The sequence below is a fragment of the Delphinus delphis genome, chromosome 6, assembly GCF_949987515.2.
Source record: "Delphinus delphis chromosome 6, mDelDel1.2, whole genome shotgun sequence".
In the NCBI taxonomy this organism is placed as follows: domain Eukaryota; kingdom Metazoa; phylum Chordata; class Mammalia; order Artiodactyla; family Delphinidae; genus Delphinus; species Delphinus delphis.
The window spans coordinates 5,984,713-6,007,787 of NC_082688.1; the positions used below are offsets into that span (position 1 = coordinate 5,984,713).

The following is a 23,075-nucleotide window of genomic DNA, read 5'->3' on the forward strand; positions in this document are numbered from 1 at the left end:
ATGTATAACTGAATCGCTTTGCTGGACACCTGAAATTAACCCAACGTTGTAAATCTACTACACTCCAATAAAATTAAAATTTAAAATAAAATAGTTTGGCCATCAAATGAAAAGGCAAGTATGGCAAAAGATTAGCAATCATTAAGTCTAATAAATACACGTGCAAATTTCCTTATACTGTTCTACTTTTCTGTACTTACCATTTATAGTAAAATATTTGCTGACCCGCTACAGTGTTAGATGAAAACAAATCAGGCTGTTTTAAGAACGTGTAATATTATCCCATTTTTGTTAAAATGCACACATAGATAAAGGTCTGAAAGAAAGTAAATCAAAATGCTATCAAGGTCATCTCTAGAACAGAGGGATCACAGGTCATTCCGAGCTTTTCTGCTGGTTTATAGTTTCCAGTCTTCCTGCAGGGAGCATGCGTGATTTTGTGTGAGTTTAGGACCACTTAGAGCGGCTGATCTCTCCCCGGGCCCCTTTTCTCCTCTTCAAGACAGCTTAGGTTCATTATTTTAAAAATAAAGCCCATTCATTTTTAGGAGGGTCTGTGGCATTGCCAGCCTCCCTGAGCTCAATGGTGCCACGGCGGCGGGACCTGGAAGCATTAAGGGTTGGGAACGACGGGATGGATGGCGGCCCCTGTGAGGGCCTGGCCAAGAGGTCAGGGATGGGATTGAGGCTGGTGGCGGCGGACACAGTCCAAGCTGCAGCTGAGACTCACAGGCCATTCATGGGTGAAACAGCCCAAACGGGGAGGGGGGGCGGGGAGCCAGCAAGCAGGTGCCGTGTGGGCATCAGACTCTGGATGACGGACAGGCCCCAGCAGTTGGCTGGCATGCTTGCCCACAGATGGAGAAACCCTGGGAGGAAATCCTAGAGGGAAAAATCAGGAAGTGGGTGGGGAGGGGATATGCGGACAGGCCCAAAGAGACAGACCTGTGACGACCATCTGGGCCTTTGCTCGTCCGGTCCCAGCCCCGCTGACCGCCGTGCATTCATATGTGCCTTCCTCAGCCTTGGAGGCCCGCGGGATCTCCCAGCTGCTGTTCCCTGACCCCCTGTGGACGACGAACAGCTGGAGACGGTCCCCCAGCCTCGTCCAGACACTGGGGGGCTTGGTCCCCTGAATCTTGCCCAGAAGGGAGGTCGCAAATCCTCCTGGAGACTCGGTAAGAAGAGGCAGACGGCCAAGGACATGCAAATCCCATGATATGCTATGTGACTCTAAGTGCCTTCCCCTCTCTGAGCCCTGGACTTCCAACCATAGCGGGGAGGTTCTCAAGAGGGTCCTTCCTGCCCTGACCAGCACAGAGCTGGGCCTGCATGGGTTGAGTTTTCAGAAGCTGAGGAAGGCCCATGGCTCTTCCAGCAGCAGTGGGAGCCTCAGGGAACCACCCTCCCCCATCCCTGGCCAAGCTGGGAGGTGCCCAGGAGGGCAATATGACTGAGACCAAGGTCCCACTCCTGCCACCCACTCCCCTTAGATCCCTCCAGGGCATCAGGCCCCCAGGAGCCCTGGGGCTGGGAACAACGGTTGGCCCTGAGCCACTCACTGAAAGTGCCTCTCCTCGCCCAGCCTGGCTCCATCCCGCCGCAGCTGTAGCCAGAAGGGGAGGGCGCTGTGCACAGAGCAGGAGACCACCAGGGGCTGGTGCAGGTAGCCGTGGATCCTGGGGGGCATGCTGACCAGGGGGGCACCTGTGGGCAAGGACCAGCACTCAGGATCCCTCCAGTGACACAGAGACCCACAGGGATGAGCCGGGGAAAGAAGGCCGGGATACAATCTCTGGCACCACCATCCAGTGGTCGCCAAGGGCAGGTCGCGTCGCCTCCTGAAGCCTCAGTTTCCACCTCTGTAAAATGGGGTTAATTGGGTGACTGACCTCATCGTGTTGCTGTGAGGAGCTGGTGAGAGATGGGGCGTGGAAAGCACCTGGCACATGCATGTGGCAGGACCGGCTCCGTCAATGAAAACTCATGGGGTTTTTATGGTTTGTGAGAAGCCTGGCCAGGACGGACCAGCCTGTGCCACCATTTTAGCAAGTCTGTGGGGCAGAGAAGTCAAACCAGCCCTGAAATCTGACGAAATGCTCCCCAGACAGGACTCCCCGGGGGTGTGGGTAGGGCTGTGAGGCTGCTCGTCTGCCTGGAGGGTCAGTTTTACCCAAAGTTGTGGGAGGGAAACCTTTTTTTTTTTGAAAAGTAAGCATACTTGGAGCATGGCTGTGAATACAAAATTCACACGCATTTTTGAGATAAAATAAGAGATTTCCACGAAATCCCACAGCTTGGGATGAGCCTCTTGGGAACCCCATCAGATGCCACTGCCCCCCTCGCCTGACCCTGGCCTTGGGGTGATACATATTCTCTCCCTGGCTCTTGGAATTACTTCAGTGGAAAAGTTGGAGAACTGTCCCCCAGGGTCAGTCTTGGACTGTCCATGCCTCACTGGGCAATCACGGACGTGTGCTGAACCCTCGCGCTGCCCTCTCCCCCATCCCCACCAGAAATGCTCTGAGGCTGAGGCAATGTGCCAGACCTCCTCTGAGCATAGAGCTGGAGGTGGGAGGGTGGCTGGTGACATCATGCTACAGGCTCCCTGCCACATCCCAGGGGAGAGGGGCGTTGGCCCATCCAGCCACGTCCTCAGCTGCGTGCCCAGCAGCCACCACTCACCCCCACGCACTGGAAGCCTCTGCCGGGCCAACTCCGGCTCCCTCTTCCTTGAGCTCGAAGAGCCCAGGGACCTGAGGCCCCGCCCTCCCCACCCCCATGTCTCCAAACCCAGAGCCTCCTTCTCTCAGTCAAACTCCCAGCCTCCCAGACCCGGAAAGTAGGGGAGGCACATCCCGCCCCCAACCCCGCCTCCACACTTTAATCTACAGCTGACATGGAGACCAAAAGCCAGCTCTAAACTCAAAACTCTGGGAGCCATCTGAAAGAACAGGAGAGAGAAACGGAGGCTGCTGAAATTGCTTCCTGAAAATTCCTCCTCAAAGCTGTAAAAAAAGGCCAAGGGAGGAGAAGCCCAGGGGCCACAGCAGGGGAGTGGAGGCCAGGAGACGGAAAGAAGGGGTCCCAAGCCCCCGACCCCACCCTGCCCGACTCGGGTCCGCCAGGTCCTCCACGTCGCCACCGGCACATTGGCACCCTCCCTGCATCCTTAAATGAAGTGAGATGACCCCCAGCAGAGCTGATGATGGAGTGCCAGTGTCATCCACCTCTGAACTCCTCCCCGGTCACTGCCAGGGGAGGGGGGAGTGGGCTGGAAGAGGGAACGAAGCCCAATAAGGAGGCCGATGGCCAGTGAACTCAGACCCCACCCCACCCCAGGACCAGAGGCAGATCTGGAAAGCCAAAGACTTTGCCCTGCCCTCTGGGAGCTTCCAGCCCAGATGGTGAGACCTCAGGGACACACGGGAAACCAGCAAAAGCCACACACGGGAACCAACACAACATGACCTACAATGACGTCACAGTAACAGCAGCTGTGCGGAGGGTCCCGGTCCACGGTTCCCACGTCCTGTGTGCAGCCTCTTGAATACCCAAGAGCCGTCTTGTTATGTGCATTAGCTTACGGAACCCTTCGAGCAACCCTATAAAATGGGTGAGCTCGGCTTCCCCAGCTATAAAATGGGGACACATCTCAGAACTTGTGTAAGCATTCAGTGAGCTAATGCATGGCAAGCGCTTGGCCCAGGACTGTCCCACGGAAAGTGTTCAAAATGGTGACTAGATGAGTATTACCATGATTTCGACTATGATAGCAATTATGACTAGGGAAGGGCGTACCCATACCCACTGCCCTGCCCACTGCTGTGTCTACAGTGCCTAGTACCATGACCGACACAAAAGGAATGGTGAACGCACAGGTGGATGGATGGACAGATAGATGGATGGATGCATGGACGGATGCGTGGATGGGTGGATGACTTTGCAGCAAATCCTTCAGCTGAAAGCTACATCTGAAGATCTCAGTATTTGGCATAATGCCTTGCAGAGCCTGCTGCCCAGAGAAGTTTAATGAACAAATATTTCCTAATCTAATCTAATTTAATCTAATCTAATCAGAAGAGCCTTCCGGAAAGAAATAAGCCTCCAAGGGAACAAGGGAGCTGGGGGTGGTAAGAGCCAATCACTCACCTGGGGCCACCCCACGGTAGGAAACTCCAGAGACGCGGAGGAGGGCGTTTCCCTCATGGTCCTTGCCCTTCACCTTGAGGTAGAAGCGCTCCTGGGGGGTGCGGAAGGACGGCCCACCCCACAGCTGATGGGTGGATCCGTTGGAGAGGAGCCGCATGGGCAAAGTCAGGAGGGACCGCCCTGAGCTGTGTGAGAGCTCCATTGAGTCCAGGTGGCCGGGTGGCTGCAGGCCTGTGGAGTTGATCACCAGGGAGATGGGCACCCCTGCAGAGGAAGGGCGAGGAAGGAGATGCTGCCATCTGCGCTGGGCTCCACGATCCTCCCCAAGCAGGGGCTCTAGGACCACAGTCAGAGAGCAGCCTGCTTGCCTGACCTTCTCCCGCTCCCTCACCTTCTCTTCCCTGGTCTAACTAATGCTGGGTGGGATAAGGAGAGAAGCGGAGGGGGGGGGGGGGGGGGGGCTTGCTACTGTCCGTGGTCCTGAAACACCAGTGTCCCTTCAACCCACAGCTTCCCATGGCTACATCCCCTCTACTGTGCAGACTGGGGCGCTCGCTGAGCAGAACTGGGAAGGGGTACCCCCACCACTAACTGCTGGCTGTCGTCAGGCAGGCTCTGGGACCGGCCGAGGTGAGACACACGCCCCGGTTTGGGAAGGCTGACTCCTGCCCATCCTTTCCCCATGCTCATCTTTCCTCTGGTTTCCTTTTCTATCTTGTTGAAATGTACTTTCCACGCTATCCCAGGACAGACAGAACTGGACTTGGGTTTTATAGTCTCCTAAGCTGATGTGGGAACAGTCAGGTCGCTCCCTTGGCAGGTGGCTTTTCATTGTTTTTTTCCTCTCACTGATCATAAACCAGGGACCAGAGGATGTGGTCCAGGAAGTGTCTTCACATTTTTGAAAAAGTATCAAACAACCTGGAAGGGGCACATACAAATCTAGAAGACCAGATTCCTTTGAAAAATCAATGTGTCAGCGCTGGGCGCCATTCCCGCATTGCAAGAAGCAGCCAACGGCGTGCAGCAGCTGTGGCCCAGACCCCCACTGTCCAGTTAGCCACAGCCTCGCCCACTCCCTGGTGCCCCTGGCACTGAGACCAATCGCTATTTATCATTTGCAATTGCCCTGCTGTTTCTCTGTCTCTTTTGGATGTCTGGGACCCACATCTTTATCAGAAGCAGAAACCAAAGAGGGTCACGCCCTTCACCCTCTTCCACTGGAGACTGGCCAGTTTTCAATCCCCACTGTAGCACTTCATGTAGGATTTCTTTTCTCTCTTGGCTTTAGAATAGGAGCTAAGTTTCTCTGCCTCGGGCCCTCCCTCCCACTGGCAGAAACAAACACGACATGAGCACGCAGACCCCTTTTTCACTTTGAAGATATTACTGCTGGTCCTGGCAGGGAAACCTACAAGGGCTGACAAGAATGACAGACATTAGAGGAGATACAGACTAGAAAGAAATCCCTAAGGATCCAGCACACACCATTTAGGGGTCACTATTCTGTGGTCCAAAGTTAGCCTGACCCGGTCTAGTCGTCCCCATCCCTGCTCAGCTGGTCCTCGCAAAATCCCCCGGATGGACCCGGGGCAAGACACCATATTTTCCAAACTATAAATGGGGATCCTGGTCTGGCTGCCAGGTGGCATTTTCTGGCAAGAAGCTCTGGCACCCTGAGCTAGAAGTCTCTGCCTGCTCTGGGGTCCAGCTTCCTCCAGGTGGAGTCATGATGGGGTACGTAGGCAACCTCAGAACCCAGTGCGCGGCTTCTCATTGGAAAACTGATCCTACGCCTCCAACGTCCCCCCAGGCTATCAGCCTCCAGGGGCATCTAAATGTCCATCAGGACGCTCGTTCCCTTGGAGTGAGACACTGGTTCCCCCTTCGGGGAAGGTGTCCACTCAAGCACCTCGGAAAGTATTGGACCAGCCTGATGTTCACTGGAAGAAGTGGGGCCCTGGACAGATAAGTCTCGACAAAGAGCAAGGGGAAGGAGTAGTAAGCGGGACTGCGTGAGGTCCTGGAGGCCTTGGGGGGCAGGGAGGAAGTTCTAAAGGTAAACGGTCCCAGGGTCACCTGGGCTGGAGCCGACAGAGGGAGTGCTGGCCCTGGGCGCAGTTCACGGTGATGTGACAGAGAGGCTGGACCCAGCCTCTGCAGGCCCGTTCCATAGTCACACAGTCATGGCTCCCCCCAGAGCTCCCCCCACTTCCCAAAGGCGAGCCCCACCTCCGCAGAAGGCGGCCCTGCATCGCCCTGGGGCCAGGAGCACGGTACCTTGCAGGGGCCACTCGATGGTGTGGCTGAGGTCCAGGGAGGGCTGAGTGGAGAAGCCAGCTCGGAAGTCGACGTTGCTGATGCCCGTGATCCTGACCGAATGGCGGCCGCTGCTATAGACCTAGCACAGGCCCAGGCCCACGTCACCGGGGCATCCGAACCCAGCACCCCAGCTCCAGGCAGGAGGCGGGCGACCCGACCCGGCCTGGAGTCGGCAGCTGGAATTCTCCCGCCGTTGCATACAGGTGGGCAACTTACCTGCTCCCTGGGGGCCCAGCACGATGCTCCCCAAATGAAGTGGAAGAAACCCAGCTAGGGCACTGTCCTGAGTAGCACTCTCGAAGCTGCCCTGCCTTTCCCACGACCACCGCCCCCAACTCCCGCGGGTCTGGTCTGTCCCCCTGCACGTCTAACCCCTGCCTTGGCATGAGAGCTCTTGGCTCAAAGATGCTCAGAGTTTGAAGGATAGCGGTGCCTGCAGCACACAGCACTGTGCCTGGCGCCCAGCAGGGGCTCGTGCATGTTTGCCTGATCGGCAAGAGTCCTATCCTCCTGAAGCAGCAGCCTGCCCCGTCCCAGGATACTCTGTCAGGAGCCCAGCCTGCCCCCAGCACCTTGCCGATTACAGCAGACCCTGCTCCCCCTGCCAGTCCTGTCCCTCTGAGCCCAAGGTCACCCTTGCTGCTTCTGTGCACTCTTCACAGGACAGCTCAGTCACCCACCTGGACACTCAAGTGGTTTCTGTAAGCCTTTCTTAGAAGCTCCCTAACTAACCCCAAACCGCTCCACTTCCTCTCACTGATGCAAGGCGGAATACTCCTCCTCTGTTCTTGACCCTTTACTTCTATTGATATGCCCACTTCACTCCACGCTCCAGCTCTCAGCTTCGCAGCGCCCGGCGAGAGGGAGGTGGTATCTCGGGTTGGTGAAGCTGGTCTCCCCAACCCCAGGAACCCCAGGCCCCCTACCTTGACGGACCACAGCCCAGGATGCTCAGGCTTAAAGGCCACAACCTTGGCCGAGTCAGGGATGTTGAGGAGCACGTCGAGGCCCTCGTCCCTCTGCAGGATCCTCCCTGTGGAAGCCCCAAGGACCGCTTAGTCCCCAGCCACTTCCTGGGGGTGGCAGCGGCCCACCCTGTCCCCTGGAACCCACAGCGCTCCAAACACCAGCCTCGGGCTTCCTAGAGGAACTGACAAGAGGCCTTCGGTGGTACCCGGGCCTCTATCTTACCCTGATCGCCATCCTCATCCCTCCCCAGGTGCCGGCTGTACCCCTGGCCTCTGGACCTGAATACTCAGGACATTCGCAGAGCACCATGGGGCCAGGAGACCGGGTCCAAATCACACTGACCCTGGGCGACCCGACAAGTCACTCCACCTCCCGGAGCCCCAGCTTCCCATCTCTACGATGTGCCACTAATTCTTGCCCCCACTGACTCTCCAGGCCACCGAAGAGCTCCACTGAGGGAACACGGGGAAGATGCCATGTGATCCTTGAAGCTCAGGAACTGTCATCATTTTAATTCCCCTTAGCCGGGCTGCTAACGGCCTTCCTGTTTCCTCACCTACCACGGGTACCCCCCTGCCCTTCACTTGGCATTCCCCCTACCCTCCTCGCTCCTGGAGCCTTATGTCCAAACCCCCTATCACCCCAGGGCCTCTCTCTCTGTCCATTCTGGACTCCCAGCTCAGTCTCAGGGCCAAGGTGGAGGCCAGCCCTGGGGCGCACGTACCCAGCGGGTCTTGGACTTCGATCTCGGGCCCCGGGCCACTCAGGGAGATGGTGACCTCCTTCAGGCTGGGGTCAAAGGGGATCTTCCACGTGTGCTCGCCGTCTTCCTCGTGGTCCGTGGACAGCAGGTGCACCTTGGAGGTCTGGATTGCTGACTCCACCCACTTCAGCACCTGGAAGGCAGGTGTGAGAAGCTGACACTAGCAGGTGCCCGTGATGTCTTGCTTGTGCCTGGCCCACAGGAGGTGGGTCCCTAACACGCTGCCAGTTGTGTGCAAAATCCGGTCCCCCAGTGGCTTTTAGGCAGCATACAGGCTTTCCAGGTCACCTGAGGCCACCCTACTCCCCACTGCCCGATTCACACGTCACTACCCTCTTGGCCTGTGGGCTCAGAACTGTGACACCTGAATGAAGGCATCCAGAGGACTCAGCTGGGCCAGAAGGAGCAAAGGGTGCCCTCTGCTGGGAAGACTTCCCTCCTTCCTCACATGGCCAACTTCTGTGACACCCATCACTTCCTCCAGGAAGCCCTCCTGATGCCTCCTACACACTGATGAACTCTGGAGATCCGGAATCTCTCCCAGAGCCATGTGGTTCACCACCCCCTGCCCAAGGGGCCTCAGACCACACCCTCACCTGGACACCATGCTCTCTAAGCAGGACCATGTCTCTAAGCAGACAGCAAAGACAGCCCCCTCCTGACTCTTGTCACAACACTGAGAAATCTTATGTCCTTTGTTTCTACAACTGCTTTTATTCATTCTAAAATCTTCCTCTTTCAGACAGGTCCCATTGAAAATCAGGTAACAGGTAACTCTCTCTCCAAAATACCATCCCACTTATTTTCCTGAATAAGGAAACAATCAGATGAATCCGCAACACGGGACACTGTATAAGCAATACCTCTCCAACAAGTTAGTGGCATGAAAAAATGGCGGACTACTTCAGATTTAAGGAAACTTAACAGACATAAGAACCCAATGAAATGCACAGCCCTTGATTAAATCCTGATTTGACATTTTGAGGACAAGTAGGGAAAGTTGAATACGGGCTTGGCATCAGCTGATACTAGCAAAGTACTAGTCATTTTATCAGGTGATGTTGTGGGTTACACTGGAGTCTTTTTTTTTTTTTAATTTATTTTTGGCTGCATTGGGTCTTCGTTGCTGCATGCGGGCTTTGTCTCTAGTCACGGCGAGCAGGGGCTACTCTTCGCTGCAGTGTAAGGGCTTCCCATCGTGGTGGCTTCTCTTGTTGCGGAGCACGGGCTCTAGGCGAGTGGGCTTCGGTAGTTGTGGCACTTGGGCTCAGTAGTTGTGGCTCGCGGGCTCTAGAGCACAGGCTCAGTAGTTGTGGCGCACGGGCTTAGTTGCTCTGCGGCTTGTGGGATCTTCCCGGACCAGGGCCCGAACCTGTGTCCCCTGCATCGGCAGGCGGATTCTTAACCACTGCGCCACCAGGGAAGTCCCTGTTTTTACTTTTCTATATCTTTGACACTTCTCACAGAAAATGTTTAAGCAAAAATCAATTGAAAGGAACAAGTATGCCTTTACAAGCATGACTTTAGAATATACCCGAGCCACCATAGGGGTATCCTGTCGTTTACCAGTTCTAATCAACAGGAAGTGACTTCCTGGAATACTGTTTTGAGAAATGTGAAGCCACGTTCAGCCGCAATTAGAAAAAGGTCTGTGATCGAGCAGCAAGTCTGCCGTGGATCTGGAATTAGAACGCGGTGTCTGGCACGCTGCACATTGGCCATCCTTGCTCTAAACGACAGTCCTCCAGCTCTGCCTGCCATGTGATCTTCCGTGGAAGGGAAAGGGTACAGAAGGGAATTGGAAGAATTGCTCGAGATTTGGAAAATGAATGTGTTTTGGTCAGACTGAGCTAGAACATGTGCGCCTAGATTTTACAGCTAGATTTCAGTTATCACTGGACGAGAATTCTGTGTTCTGAAAACTCCTCTGTTTTTTTATTTGGAGCTACTCCATTCTTCTGTTTCTGCCTAACTTTCTAAGGGATGTTTCTCTTGAAAAGATCCCACCTATTTTGGTTAAGAAATGAAGGCAAGGTTCTTCGTCCGTGTGGAGGTCGATCAGAAGCAGCAGCTAAGGCTCCCGGCTAGAAAGGCAGACAGAAGCTGGTGAGGTAAGCGAGGCAGCTCCCTGACAGCAAAGCAACAGCTCTGTGACCACTGTCCTTCTCCCCCCGGGGCCAGGCCTTCTCAGGGGTCAGGAGGCAATCAGAAATGAGCAAAGCTGCCAGAAGGGGGTGGCAGCACTCGTTGACAATTACCCAGATGGGTCACACCCGCTACTGTGTTGCAACTGTCATTACAAGCTCTTTCTAGGATTTTTTGATGGAGAGAAGATGCCCAAGAGCTCAGGCTACTGCACGGAGAGGAGACAGGAGGCCAGCGACCCCGTCAGGAGGCAGCCCGCCCACGAGGGCTGCCCTGTAAGCACATCACCACTCCAGAGCTGGGGGAGCTGACCCTCTTGCCCACAGCAAGGCCAAGCGGCTGCAGGCCCAGGCCTGGGGGCAAAGGCTTCTGGGCCTGGCGATGGCCCGGGGACTCAGAGAGGAATCGAGGGAAACTTCTGAGCAGACAGCCTTCATCGAGCAATGTTTATTTGCGAAGGTAATGGCTTCCAGATGTTAGCAGGACAGGGGGGCCTGGGAGCCAGCAATGCACTGGGGCTCATCTCTGTTGCTGATGGGGAAAGAATGAGAGAATCTGGCGCTGCAACCCTGGCCAGATGGTTGCCGCTCAGCGGTTCACAGCAGATAAATCATCCCCCGAGTCTCCTCCCAAAGCATCTGACAGTCGGGGTGAGGAAACCGAGCGGGGAAGCTGGGGCCGGGGGCGTCAAATGGGCCTCGAGAACCACAGATCAGAAAACTGAGGGCCCTTGACAACTGGGCACCACGGGGCACTGGGCCCAGCCTCTACCTTCCTGAGAACCTTTTCCAGAGAAAGCTCTTACCCCTGAGGGGGCTTCGCTAGAGCTGGGGTGTGTGTGTTCTGCGCTCCACACAGAAGCGCAGTACGGCCACCACTAACCCTCCCCCAGGGCTCCCTGGTGCCTGGCCTCATGCAGAGGTCTTCCTCCTACCCTTGTCACCATCTCTCCAGGCAGTAGCCCTCATAACCCAACGGCGCAGCTGAGGAAACAAAGGCCCAAGGTCACACAGCAGACAGGTGGCAGAGCTGGGGTCTGAAGACAGCATGTGACCTTAACCCCCTACCACCCCACCTCCTCTGGGAAGGGTCCAGGATGAGGTCATCTCCAGGGCCTGTGTCTCCTGATCTGTTAATCCAAACCACCTGTCAATCTGACCTCCCCTCCCCCTCCCCCTTACTGTCTTAGAGGGCAGTTCACCTTTCCCCTGGTTAATGCCCAGATTCTGAGCAATTTGTCATATTTGTACCTGCTGGTGCTGGACAGGGAAAGGGTCTGAGCCCCCAGAGTGGGACTTCCCAGGACCCCAGAGGGCTTCAGGATGATGGGCTCTCCCAGAAATTCTGACCGTTCTGTTGGACCTGGGGACAGGACGTTGAGCTGGGTCTGAGCTGGGGGGAAGCCTGTGGGAAAGATGTGCTGGGGCAAGGAGGTTCTTGGACCTAGCTAAGTCCTAATTAAAAATGCACACCTCTGGGACAGGCCCAAGGTGTCATGCTGCCTGCTTCCCCTGTCCGCTGAAGGATGGCAAAAGCTACAGGTTACCCCTCCCAGGGCGACAGGATCTTCACCCTCCTTTAGTTACGCTGGAATCTCAAAGGTGGAAAAAGCTAAACGCCCGAAAGCACAGAGATGTAAGATTGATGGATAATCTCTCGGCGCCCAGCACCTAAAGCTGCGCCAGTGCAGAGTACGCGCTCGGTAAATGAAGGGAAGAGAGAATGCGCTCGGTAAATGAAGGGAAGAGAGAACGCGCTCGATAAATGAAGGGAAGAGGGAACGCACTCTATGTGTCTTTCCTGCCATACTGGACACACTTTGAAATGGTCAAAGAACTGACTACACAGGCGGGGTTTGGGGGACTTTTGCAACTTCTTCTAGCCGGAGCCCCCTTGGCTTGGGCAAAGACACTGTTCCCTCTCCTGGGGGGATGACCACGGCCCTGGCTGCCCCGGCTACCTTCCCAGGCTTGCCAAATGTCTGGGGACATCTGGAAGGGGCCAGGTACAAGGCATGAAGCTAACGAATGACAGATCTCTATTCAGGGAGGAGCGGGATCCAGGCCCCTAGCCAGGGGCAGCCAATCCTGGCCATCGGATGTCCTACCACATCAGACGTGTCCTGCCCAGCCAGGCTGCCACGGCAGAAGGCTGGCATCACGGCCAGGAGCCAGGGGCTCGCCCCAGGTGCCATGGCTCGAGGGAGAGGCTAGGAGAGTCCAGCCCCACACCTGAGCAAGCGGTCCTCCACCGACCCACCCAGACGCCTGACGTCTGATTTGCCCCAGCAGGAACCCAGTTCCCGAGCAACTGCCCAGATAGGACACCGCCAAAACAGGGACCAAGCCGTCATTCCACTCTGAAATGCCTCCCACCTTTGCTTGGGTGGCTTAGTACCAGAGCACGCTGACACGCCAAAAGAAATAAATCCTCTTGTGTAGCAGAGAAGCATAAACGCCATCTTTCAACAGGGAGCGAAGGCGCTAACCTAAACACGGCCCTGGAGATCATAAACATACAACACACCATACCCTCTCCCGGAGGCAAGAGCAGGGCTGGCCCGGGGCCGCGGTGGCCTCAGAGACGCTGTTCCTCTCATCTTCCTCTTCCTCACGCACAAGGGACTCCATGTCATCCCTTCACCAGCTACTTACCAAACACCTGCTCCCTGCTGGTGGCTGTACCAGGTGCTGGAGATACCGTAGCAGACAGGAACTTAAGGGCCCTGCCCTCAGGGAGCTCACAGCCTAATGGCATTAAATAATCGCACAGCTGCAAAACTATGATTCTATAAAGCAGTACAGAGAGCTGGGAGAGGGTATGATAGGAGACTTAATTTGATGGGAAATCGAGGAAGGTGTATTTCAGCTAAGACTGGGAAGATGAGGGGCCAGGGGAGGAGAAGCTGGAAAAACAAGCCACACGAGCAAAGGCCCTGGGGGAGGAAAGACACGGGGCACTGAAGAAAGAGCAGAGAGGCCAGCAGGGCGGCAGCAGCGGGCAAGGGGGAGAACACAGGCGATAGGCTCCGAGAGGCAGAGCTCAGATAAGGGTCTGGACCTGTTCCAGGGGACAAGGGGGCGGGACCTGTTGGTCAGATTTGTTTTAGAGGGTCCAGTGGGATGCAGGACCGGCTCATACAGGCTCAAGAAAGCCAATTATGAGCATCACTTCCCATGCTCTGTGACTTCATGACGGCAGCTTGAAACCAGCCAAAGTAGGAGTATTTAAACCATGGAAGCGGGCATTCTTGTTCCTTCCAGAGAGAGATGGTTGTGAAACATTTACCAACATGCCACTGGAAGGATTCCTCTGGCTCCTGGGGAGGAATGGACGTGCTGGGCAGAGGGAAAGCGGGGAGAGACCTGAGCAACTGATGGAGCCTGGAGGGGAAGAAGGGCAGGCACCTGGTCCAAGACCGAGATGAGGACGCAGACACCCGGTCAGCGCTGGGGCATCAGCAGTCCTGCACGTCAGGCTTCAGGGCCAAGCAATCCTCTCCCTGCCAAGTCCCCAAGCTCGACTTCCTGTCCCAGCAACACAGCCCAAATCTGATGGCCGCCCCCATGCTCCTCCACCCACTCCTGGGCTCCTCGACTCTGAGGAGAAGCTCCCCCCCGCTCTGCCAGCCTTTGTTAGATCTATCCTACCAGCCTGGACCTCCTGGGGGACCCGGGCTAAAACCCGGGGTGCTCCTTCAAGCCCCAATCTTTTTACGGGCGAAACTGAGAAACCCGCAGCACCTGCTTTGGGGGCGAGCGAGAGGGTTTGGCCAGATGATGCCCAAAATCCCTGAGCACCGGGCTTCCTGCGTTTCCTGCTGTGGTGTGAGCGCCCGGCACCGCTCATCCGTGACGGCAACCAGCCCATGGGCCGAGCCGCCCAGAGATGCAGCACGTCAGGGCCGGCTCACCTCGGTCACCTGCTGCCTGTCCAGGTGGAACACCTGCCCGGAGCTGGTGGCAGCAATCTCCTCGTAGGCCAGGTAGCCAGGATGAGTACGGTCACCACAGTCCCCCGTCAGCACAAAGACCACCTAGAAGAGAGACAGGCAGCCTGGCTCATGGCTCCTCTGCCACCTTCTACAGGTATGAGTAGCAAGGCCAGAACCAGGGAGGAGTGACCTGGAGAAAGCCCCTTCCTCTCTCTGGGCTCAGGCGATGCATCTGTAAAATGGGAATGATACGAGTTCCCGCCCCGTGGGGGTCAGGACTGATGCAGGTCACGTGTTCACCACAGGGCCAGGAATACAGTAGATGCTCGATAAATGCAAGCCGTTATCAAATCTACGAAGAAGGGAATGGAAACCGACTCTGCTCCAAGTGGCCCCTGGAGGCCGCAGAGCTAGAAGAACCTTGGAGAACCCGAGTTTGTTCCAGAGGGGAGAGCAGAGAGGCGTCCCAGCCCCTGAGGTCTTTCCCAAGGATTCCAGTGGGCGGGCCCTCCTTCCTTCCCTGCACACATCTCCTTCCCAACCCCTCTCTGTGAAAGCAAGAAGCAAAAACCCCAGCACGTCTTCCAGACCCTTAGACAATGCAGAGGCAACGCCAGGAGGAAGACGGATTGCCCGGGCTCTGACGGGGTGTGAAGGGAGCAGGGCGGTGTGGTCTTTATCAAAAATGGGTCTCGCCAGGGAGGCCTGCGGCCTGGCAGACGGGGCAGGAGCATGAGAACACACTTGGACTTCACAGCCCAGCTAGTCAGTGGGCTGGTCGGCACTCCTGGAGGAGGCTGGACCCAGAGAAGCAGCAGCTCAGCTCTCCGGCGGGGGGTTGGCGGGGGTGGGGGGTGGAGGGAGGGAGGGGGGCTTGGGGCGGCCCTCGGAGACCCCAGCTTCCCCAGCACCCCCTCGTGGTGGCTCACCCGTGACTGTTTAAGCTGCAGCAGCTGCAGCACCTCGTCCTTCTTGTGGTAGTCCTTGGCGCGGGCGTCCGAGAAAACGTAGATGAAGGAGCCGGGGTTGGCGACCTCCACGGCAGCCTTGATGGCCCCCATGCTCATCTCTGGGCAGTCCCCGCCTCCCTGCAGGACAGGGCGGGTCAGCGGCTGCCGCCCACCTCCTCGCCGTGGGCACCACCCAGGGAGGTGGGGGTCCCCCTCCAGTGGCCTCTGTCCTGCCCATCCAGGGTCATGCCAGGGCCCCAGCCACTCCCTTCCCTGAGACACAGTGTAGCATCCAATCCGCTTCATCTCTCATTCATTCACTCATTCATTCATTCCTTCATTCACTCACTCATTCCTTCATTCACTCCTTCATTCACTCATTCACTCACCCATGCCCGAGCGACACGGTCCCTCCCACAGAGTCTAGATGGGAGGCAGACTTGACAGTAACAAGCACAGCACAAGCATTTAGTTACCATTGTGAGGAGTGCTACCAGTGCGATAGGAGGGATGGGAGCCACCAGGACATCGAACAGATACGCCAAAGAAGCCACATGTTAGCCAAGGCTTGGAGGATACAGGGGTAGAGGGGTCGCCAGGAGAAGGAGAGGTGAGGGGTGGGCAGAGGAAAACATTCAAAGCTGCCTCCTCAGATCCTCTCTGTGACCCGCCCTGGAACCGATTCCACATAAACACACAGCCCTCCCCTCCCCGCCCACCGGCCAGGAGCTCTCTGCCCCCCAGGTTCGCACACCCAGCACTGGAAGCAGGGTGTGCACACGGTAACTTCAGGAAACGCTTCTCTCTTTGGTTCACTCATCCCTTCCGTGTGCCGGGCCCTGTTCTGGGCCCTGGGGGACTTGGCGGTGAGCTAGACCGATCCGTGGGATCCCTGCCTGCAGGAAGCTGGGTGGGGGAGACGTATGCTGAACCAGGGTGTTCAGTGTGGCCCAAAAGCCGAGGAGGCCATGGGACATCTGACCCAGTCTCGGGCCAGGTTTTGGGGGGTCTGAATTGACCCCTCTTGAATCCTCCCTCAGCTGCCACATACCCCCTCCTTCCAAGCCTGAATCCATGCAGTAAATAATAACTACCTTCTACATGCCAGGCTCAGGGACTCCTGTAGGTACTTGGTTCACTGAATAAAGGAAGGAACCCCCCAAAGTACAAAATCTGCAGGACCCCCAAGCTGGGGCGGAGCCCCAGGCAGAGCTGGGAGGCAGGTCATAGCGGTTGCAGGAAGCACCACCTTGGCCCCCAGGTGGGGCAAAGACCTTGGCCTCTGGCAGGGACAGGGCAGAAGGACACAGAGGGCCAGCAGCCAGGGGCGGGGCGGCCTACCTGCACGTAGAGTTCTCTCAGCTCCCTCTGAAACACCGCTGGGTCGGCCGTGAGGGTCACCGGGCCAATATCTGCAGGGAAGAGAGAGAGGACCAGGTGAGTTTGGACCCCCGGAAGCATAGCCCCTGTGGGCTGGGGCACCAACTGCATGATGTGTCACCATCAGAGGGGAGAGGAGCTGAGGCCTGGACCTCAGAGACCTCCACAAATGGGGAAGTGGTAGGGGAGCAGCTCCCAGGGCTGCCAGGGTCAGATCTGGAAGGGAGGTCAGGCCACTTGGCCCTCTGCCCACTCCAAACTGGACCCAGAGTTCCAGGGGAGCAGAGAGATGGAGCAGGGGGCAAACCTCCAGTCTTGCCCCCAGACCCACAGTTCCCGATCTTTTGTGACTATGACTCCCCTAGAAACCTCCCCTCTACCAGCCCACCCAGCCCTGCATCAGCGGGAAGGGAATTCTGGGAAGACAAAGAAACAGAGAATTGAGCAAATAAAGTTTTGGACCACAGAGCAACTGGCCAACAGCAGACTGACCCACAGAAGCTAAACCTTCCAGAAACTGCATCCATATATTAGCTCACTTGAAAAGAGCAGGATTAATTACAAGGGCTGTGATCCCAAATGTTGGCAAGGATACGGAGTAACTGAAACTTTCACGCACTGCCGGTGGGAATGCAAAAATGGTTCAGCCGCTTTGGAAAACAAACGGAAGTTTCTACAAAGTTAAACGTGCACCTGCCACAGGATACAGTCCTTCCACTCCTCAGTATTTACCCAAGACAAATGAAAACATACGTCCACACCAAGACTTGTACTCCAATGTTCATAGCAGCTGTTTTCGCAATAGCCCAGAACTGGAAACAAGCCAGATGTCCATAACTGGTGAATGAATAAACAAACTGAGGTACATTCGTATAATCAAATACCACCCAGCCAGAAAACGGAACGAGCTACCAATACAGGCAACCAGATGGATGAATCTCGCAGACATCATCCTGCACGAAAGAAGCCAGACACAGAAGGGTGCCTACTATACGGTTCCATTTACAGAAAGCTCTGGAACTGGCAGAATTAATCAAAGGTGAAAAAACTCAGAACGGAGGTTGTCTGTGGGATAGGGAGATCCAAGGAACTGTCTGGGAAGGCAGAAACGCTCTATATTGTGATGGGAATGTGGGTTCCGCGGGTGTATCCGTTTGTCAAAAGTGTAAAGCAAAGATTTGCCCATTTCAACGTATGTTAATTTTACCTCACAGAAAAAGAAACGTAAAAAATGATCATCGTTGAGTGGGGGAGTGGAGGGTGGGAGGAGATACAGATGAAACAAGAATGGCAGATTTTTTTGAATATTTGGTGATGCTGGGCGAGGGGGATATAAGAATTCATTATACTATTCTGCTTACTTTGTATATGCTTGAAATTTTCCCGAATAAATAGTTTTTTATTCAACAGTGTCATTGAAAGCCACAGCTAACATACGACAAGGCTACCAGTGCACTGAGAACACGGCCAGAATTCCAACTCGCCATGTGGACATGTGCACGGTGCGGGTTTTGCAAGATGATGTGGACATCGGATTTCTTCAGGAAATATTTCATTTGAGTCCTTGGTGAACTCTAGTAATGGACTATTTTTAGTTCAAAAATTCTATATTCCAGTCACCCTAAGAAAAATTCCCATACTTGGCAACTCGTCAACAGCCCTAGTCCTTCTTAGAAAAGGAAGCACATGGAATTATCCGGCATTCATCCACCATTACCAAGGGAGGGTCTGGACACCAGCTCCTCTGCTGTATACTTTCAGAATCACCACCTGGAGGGCCCTGCCTCTCTGCTCTGTATTTATTCCCACATCCAACGGCCCCTTCCGCACCTGCTCTGGCCTTTACCAAGCCTTCTCCACTGGCTTCCTCCTGAACTCTGCAGTGACTAATTCAGCCAAACCCTCACCTTTGACGTCAGGCAGAGCTGACTGGAATCCTGGCTCCACCCTCCACCAGTCGTGCGGCTTCTCAGAGCTTTCTTCACCGTCCCAAGCCTCAGTTTCCCCATCTGTAAAATGATGCATTTCTCCTAGCTGAGAACCATCATTGTGAGAATCCATTAACGCAGGGAAGGAAACACCTTGCTTGGGTTAGAGCAAAGGCTCAGCAAGCAGGAGTTGGCCCTGCTGATCTGAACGTACAATGCTTTTTTTTTTTTCCTTTTCTTTTTTTAAATTTTATTGAAGTATAGCTGATTTACAATGTTGTGTTAATTTCTGCTTTACAGCAAAGTGATTCAGTTATACATATATATATTCTTTTCCATTATGGTTTATCACAGGATATTGAATAGAGTTCCCTGGGCTATACAGTAGGTCCTTCTTGTTTATCCATCCTATACATACTAGTTTGCACCTGCTAATCCCAAACTCCCAGGCCTTCCCTCTCTCATCCCCCCTCCCCTTTGGCAACCACAAGTCTGTTCTCTATGTCTGTGAGTCTGTTTCTGTTTCGTAGATATGTTCATTTGTGTCATATTTTAGATTCCACATATAAGTGGTATTACATGGTATTTGTCTTTCTCTTTCTGACTTACTTCACTTAGTATGATAATCTCTAGGTCCATCCATGTTGCTACACATGGTATTATTTCACTATTTTATGACCGAGTAGTATTCCATTGTATATATAAATATATATCACATCTTCTTTATCCATTCGTCTGTTGATGGACATTTAGGTTGTTTCCATATCTTGGCTATTATGAATAGTGCTGCTATGAACATACGGGTGCGTGTATCTTTTTGAATTATAGTTTTGTCCCGGTATATGCCCAGGAGTGGGATTGCTGGATCATATGGTAGTTCTATTTTTAGTTTTTTGAGGAACCTCCATACTGTCTTCCATAGTGGCTGCACCAATTTACATTCCCACTAACAGTGTAGGAGGGTTCCCTTTTCTTCACACCCCCTCCAGCATTTGTTATTTGTAGACTTTAATGATGGCCATTCTGGCCGGTTGAACACACAATTGCTGGGCAATCTCACACAAGGCAGACAGGCAAAGACAGTTTTTTGCTCCAATGAGGTCCTCAAATTCTAGTTTGACTGAGGAGAGTAATAATTTTACTCAACGTTGGTTATTTCTTTATTACATAATAATATACATTCATTAAAAAATATATAACATTAATGATTCTGACATTTCCTAAGCACTTACTATGTACCAGCCTATGTGCTGAGATGCTTCCTGTGTATTAGCTCACTGAATCCTCCCTCCCACCTGTTAAGTCCAACTCTTACCCACATATTACAGAGGAGAAATGAAAGCCCAGAGAGGCTAGGTAACTTGCCCAAAGACACACAGTCAGTAAGCAGCAGAGCTAGAATATTAGCTTAGGTCTGTACAACTCCAGAATTTGAGCTCTTCTTTTTCTTTTTTTAATTAATTAATTTTGGCTGCATTGGGTCTTTGTTGCTGCGCGTGGGCTTTCTCTAGTTGCAAAAAGCGGGCTTCTCATTGTTGTGGCTTCTCTTGTTGTGGAGCACGGGCTCTAGGCACACAGGCCTCAGTAACTGTGGCACGCAGGCTCAGTAGTTGTGGTGCACGGGCTTAGTTGTTCCGCGGCATGGGGGATCTTCCCGGACCAGGGCTTGAACCTGCGTCCCCTGCACTGGCGGGTGGATTCTTAACCACTGAGCCACCAGGGAAGTCCCAGAATCTGAGCTCTTGACAACTGCTCTCTGTGAACTGTACATAGAAATTCCTCACATGCAGAAAAAGAAGGGAATTCTACCAACCAGAAATACTCTTATTTTTATATATAACTTTCAAAACTTTCATGCATATTTGTAAATCTTATATAAGTGCACACTATTTGAAGCAGAATTTCTATTTAAATATAAATAACATACTATTTTAAATTTGACTCTTTTCACTGAACAACACATTGTAAGCGTCCTTCCAGAAGGTCAAATACTCAGTTCAAAATAATTTTTAATGGCTACAAAGTATTTCCTTTGTATAAATGTCCAATAGTGGTCTTGACCATAGTGTTTTGTTTCCAATTTTTATAATGAACAATGTTATTCAGAACATCTTTATATCCGCTACATTCAAGCACTAGTTCCATTGTTTCCTTGGGATACACGCCCATAAGCAGAATTGCTGGGCCAAAGGTAAGGGCATTTGTAAAGACTTTGGATGCAAATTCAGTAACCTCATAACTGTCTTCATCCCCAGACGTTCCTGCCTCTGACCCATCTACCTGTCGTTGCCAGAGAAGCCGCCCTTGGGGCCAGTTTTGCCCACATCACCCCTGCTCAAAAATCGACAGCAACTTCTCCTTGCCTGGAAACTGAGAGAAGCCTCTGCGGTACCCAGTTCTGAATCTGGATGGCCCTGCCCTCTCCCATCACAATCTATCACAGGTGTCAGACTACCCAACCGTTCCCAAGGCTGGACCAGCGCTAGGCTGACCACATTCTCTCCCATTCACAGCAACATGAGAAAAATTAAGTTGGTAAACTGGGTTATCATAAAGTAAATGTGCTCCAATTGGAAGGACCACCCTTTATTCTTCAGTGCATCTGCTTCCTGCTTGGGGAGCGGACGATCGCTCAGAACAGTAACAGCTAGAGGGAGTTGATTCTCTTCATGGTCCTACGGGCTTTCTCTAGTGAAGAGCGGGCTTCACAAGTTAAAATGTTATGTGTATGGTGTTACAATTTTTGTGTACGGTGTTAAAATGTCAGTCACCTATGTCAGCTCCCTCTGGGCTTTTTGCAACCCCCCTTTTCTTTTCTTTTAGCTTTTAAAAAAAATGACTCTATTGGGTTGAGAAACCCAAAATGAGCAGCCCTGTGGTGGAAGGTGGGGAGAATGCCAGACGTAGCATCTAAGGTCTGACCTTCCATTGCCAAAGCCGTTCTGACATATTCTGTGCTTTGAGAGGGAGGAAGATTCTTCTGGGAAATTGCCCAATTCCAACTCCCGCACACCTCTCAGCAATGCTCCTCAACAGTTACCGCCTCATGCAACCTCCTGGGATCCCAAGCACTGGGCCAGCACATGCTGAGGACTAGGGATTGCATGCAAACACAGGACGCAGGAAATTCCAGAAGCCCTGGAGAAGCCCCTGGGCTGGAGGACCCTGGAAAGGACTTTAAGAACTCTGTCTTAGTTTCCTATTACTGCTGGGACAGATTACTACAGACTCAGTGTCATTTTTTTTTTAATAAATTTATTTATTTTTGGCTGTGTTGGGTCTTTGTTGCTGCACGCAGGCTTTCTCTAGCTGCGGCAAGCGGGGGCTACTCTTCGTTGCAGTGCGCGTGCTTCTCATTGCAGTGGCTTCTCTTGTTGTGGAGCATGGGCTCTAGGCTCACGGGCTTCAGTAGTTGTGGCATGAGGGCTCAGTAGTTGTGCCTCGCAGGCTCTAGAGCACAGGCTCAGTAGTTGTGGCGCACGGGCTTATTTGCTCCGCGGCATGTGGGATCTTCCCGGACCAGGGCTTGAACCCGTGTCCCCTGCATTGGCAGGCGGATTCTTAACCACTGCGCCACCAGGGAAGTCCCCAGACTCAGTGTCTTAAAACGACACACATTCATTTCTGGAGGTCAGAAGCCCTAAAATAAAGGCCTCGGCAGGGCTGTGTTCCTTCCAGAGGCTCGAGCGGAGAATCCATTTCTTTGTCTTTTCCAGCTTTTGGAAGCTTCCTTCATCCCTCGATCATGGTCCTTTTCCTCCATCTTCAAAGCCAGTAATGTAGCATCTTTAAATATCTCCCTCTCCCTCTGCCTCTGTCATCACATCTCCTTCTCTAATTCTGACCCTCCTGCCTCCCTCTTAAAAGGACACTTGTGATCACAATGGGCCCAAGTAGACAATCCAGGATCATCTCTCCATCTCAAGATTCCTAACTTAATCACTTCTGCGAAGTCCTTTTTGCCATGTCAAGTATGAGATTTACAGGTTCTCTGGACATCTGCAGGGGCGGGGGGGCATTTTCCTGCCTATCATAGCCTCCACCATCCTGTCTCCTTCAAGGATGGGCTTAGACCCCTATGTTCATAGCAGCACTATTCACAATAGCCAAGACATGGAAACAACCTAAATGTCCATCGACAGAGGAATGGATAAAGATGTGGTGCATATATACAATGGAATACTACTCAGCCATAAAAAAGAATGAAATAATGCCATTTGCAGTAACATGGATGGACCTAGAGATTATCATACTAAGTGAAGCAAGTCAGAAAGAGAAATACCATATGCTATACTTATATCTGAAATCTAAAATACAAGACAAATGAACTTATCCGTGAAACGGAAACAGATGCACAGACATAGAGAACAGACTTGTGGTTGCAGGGGGCAGGGGGAGGGAAGGATTGGGAGTTTGGGATTAGCAGATGCCAACTATTATATACAGAATGGATAAAACACAAGGTCCTACACACACACACACACACACACACACACACACACGAATCACTTGCTGTATCAAAGAAATTAACA

The 23,075-nt window shown here is 53.3% G+C and overlaps 1 protein-coding gene across 1 annotated transcript in view; it reads right to left on the minus strand.

The window, feature by feature from the left end:
• HMCN2 (hemicentin 2) overlaps nt 1-23,075 on the minus strand; it is a 149,894-nt gene that overhangs the window by 112,689 nt on the left and 14,130 nt on the right. Inside the window, exons 2-10 of the mRNA XM_060013970.1 lie at nt 16,577-16,647; nt 15,215-15,373; nt 14,265-14,387; nt 8,168-8,339; nt 7,401-7,507; nt 6,433-6,553; nt 4,153-4,416; nt 1,563-1,707; nt 946-1,067 (exon numbers count right to left, since the gene is read on the minus strand). Coding sequence (XP_059869953.1) covers nt 946-1,067; nt 1,563-1,707; nt 4,153-4,416; nt 6,433-6,553; nt 7,401-7,507; nt 8,168-8,339; nt 14,265-14,387; nt 15,215-15,373; nt 16,577-16,647 — 1,284 coding nt within the window. The remainder of the gene's footprint in view (nt 1-945; nt 1,068-1,562; nt 1,708-4,152; nt 4,417-6,432; nt 6,554-7,400; nt 7,508-8,167; nt 8,340-14,264; nt 14,388-15,214; nt 15,374-16,576; nt 16,648-23,075) is intronic.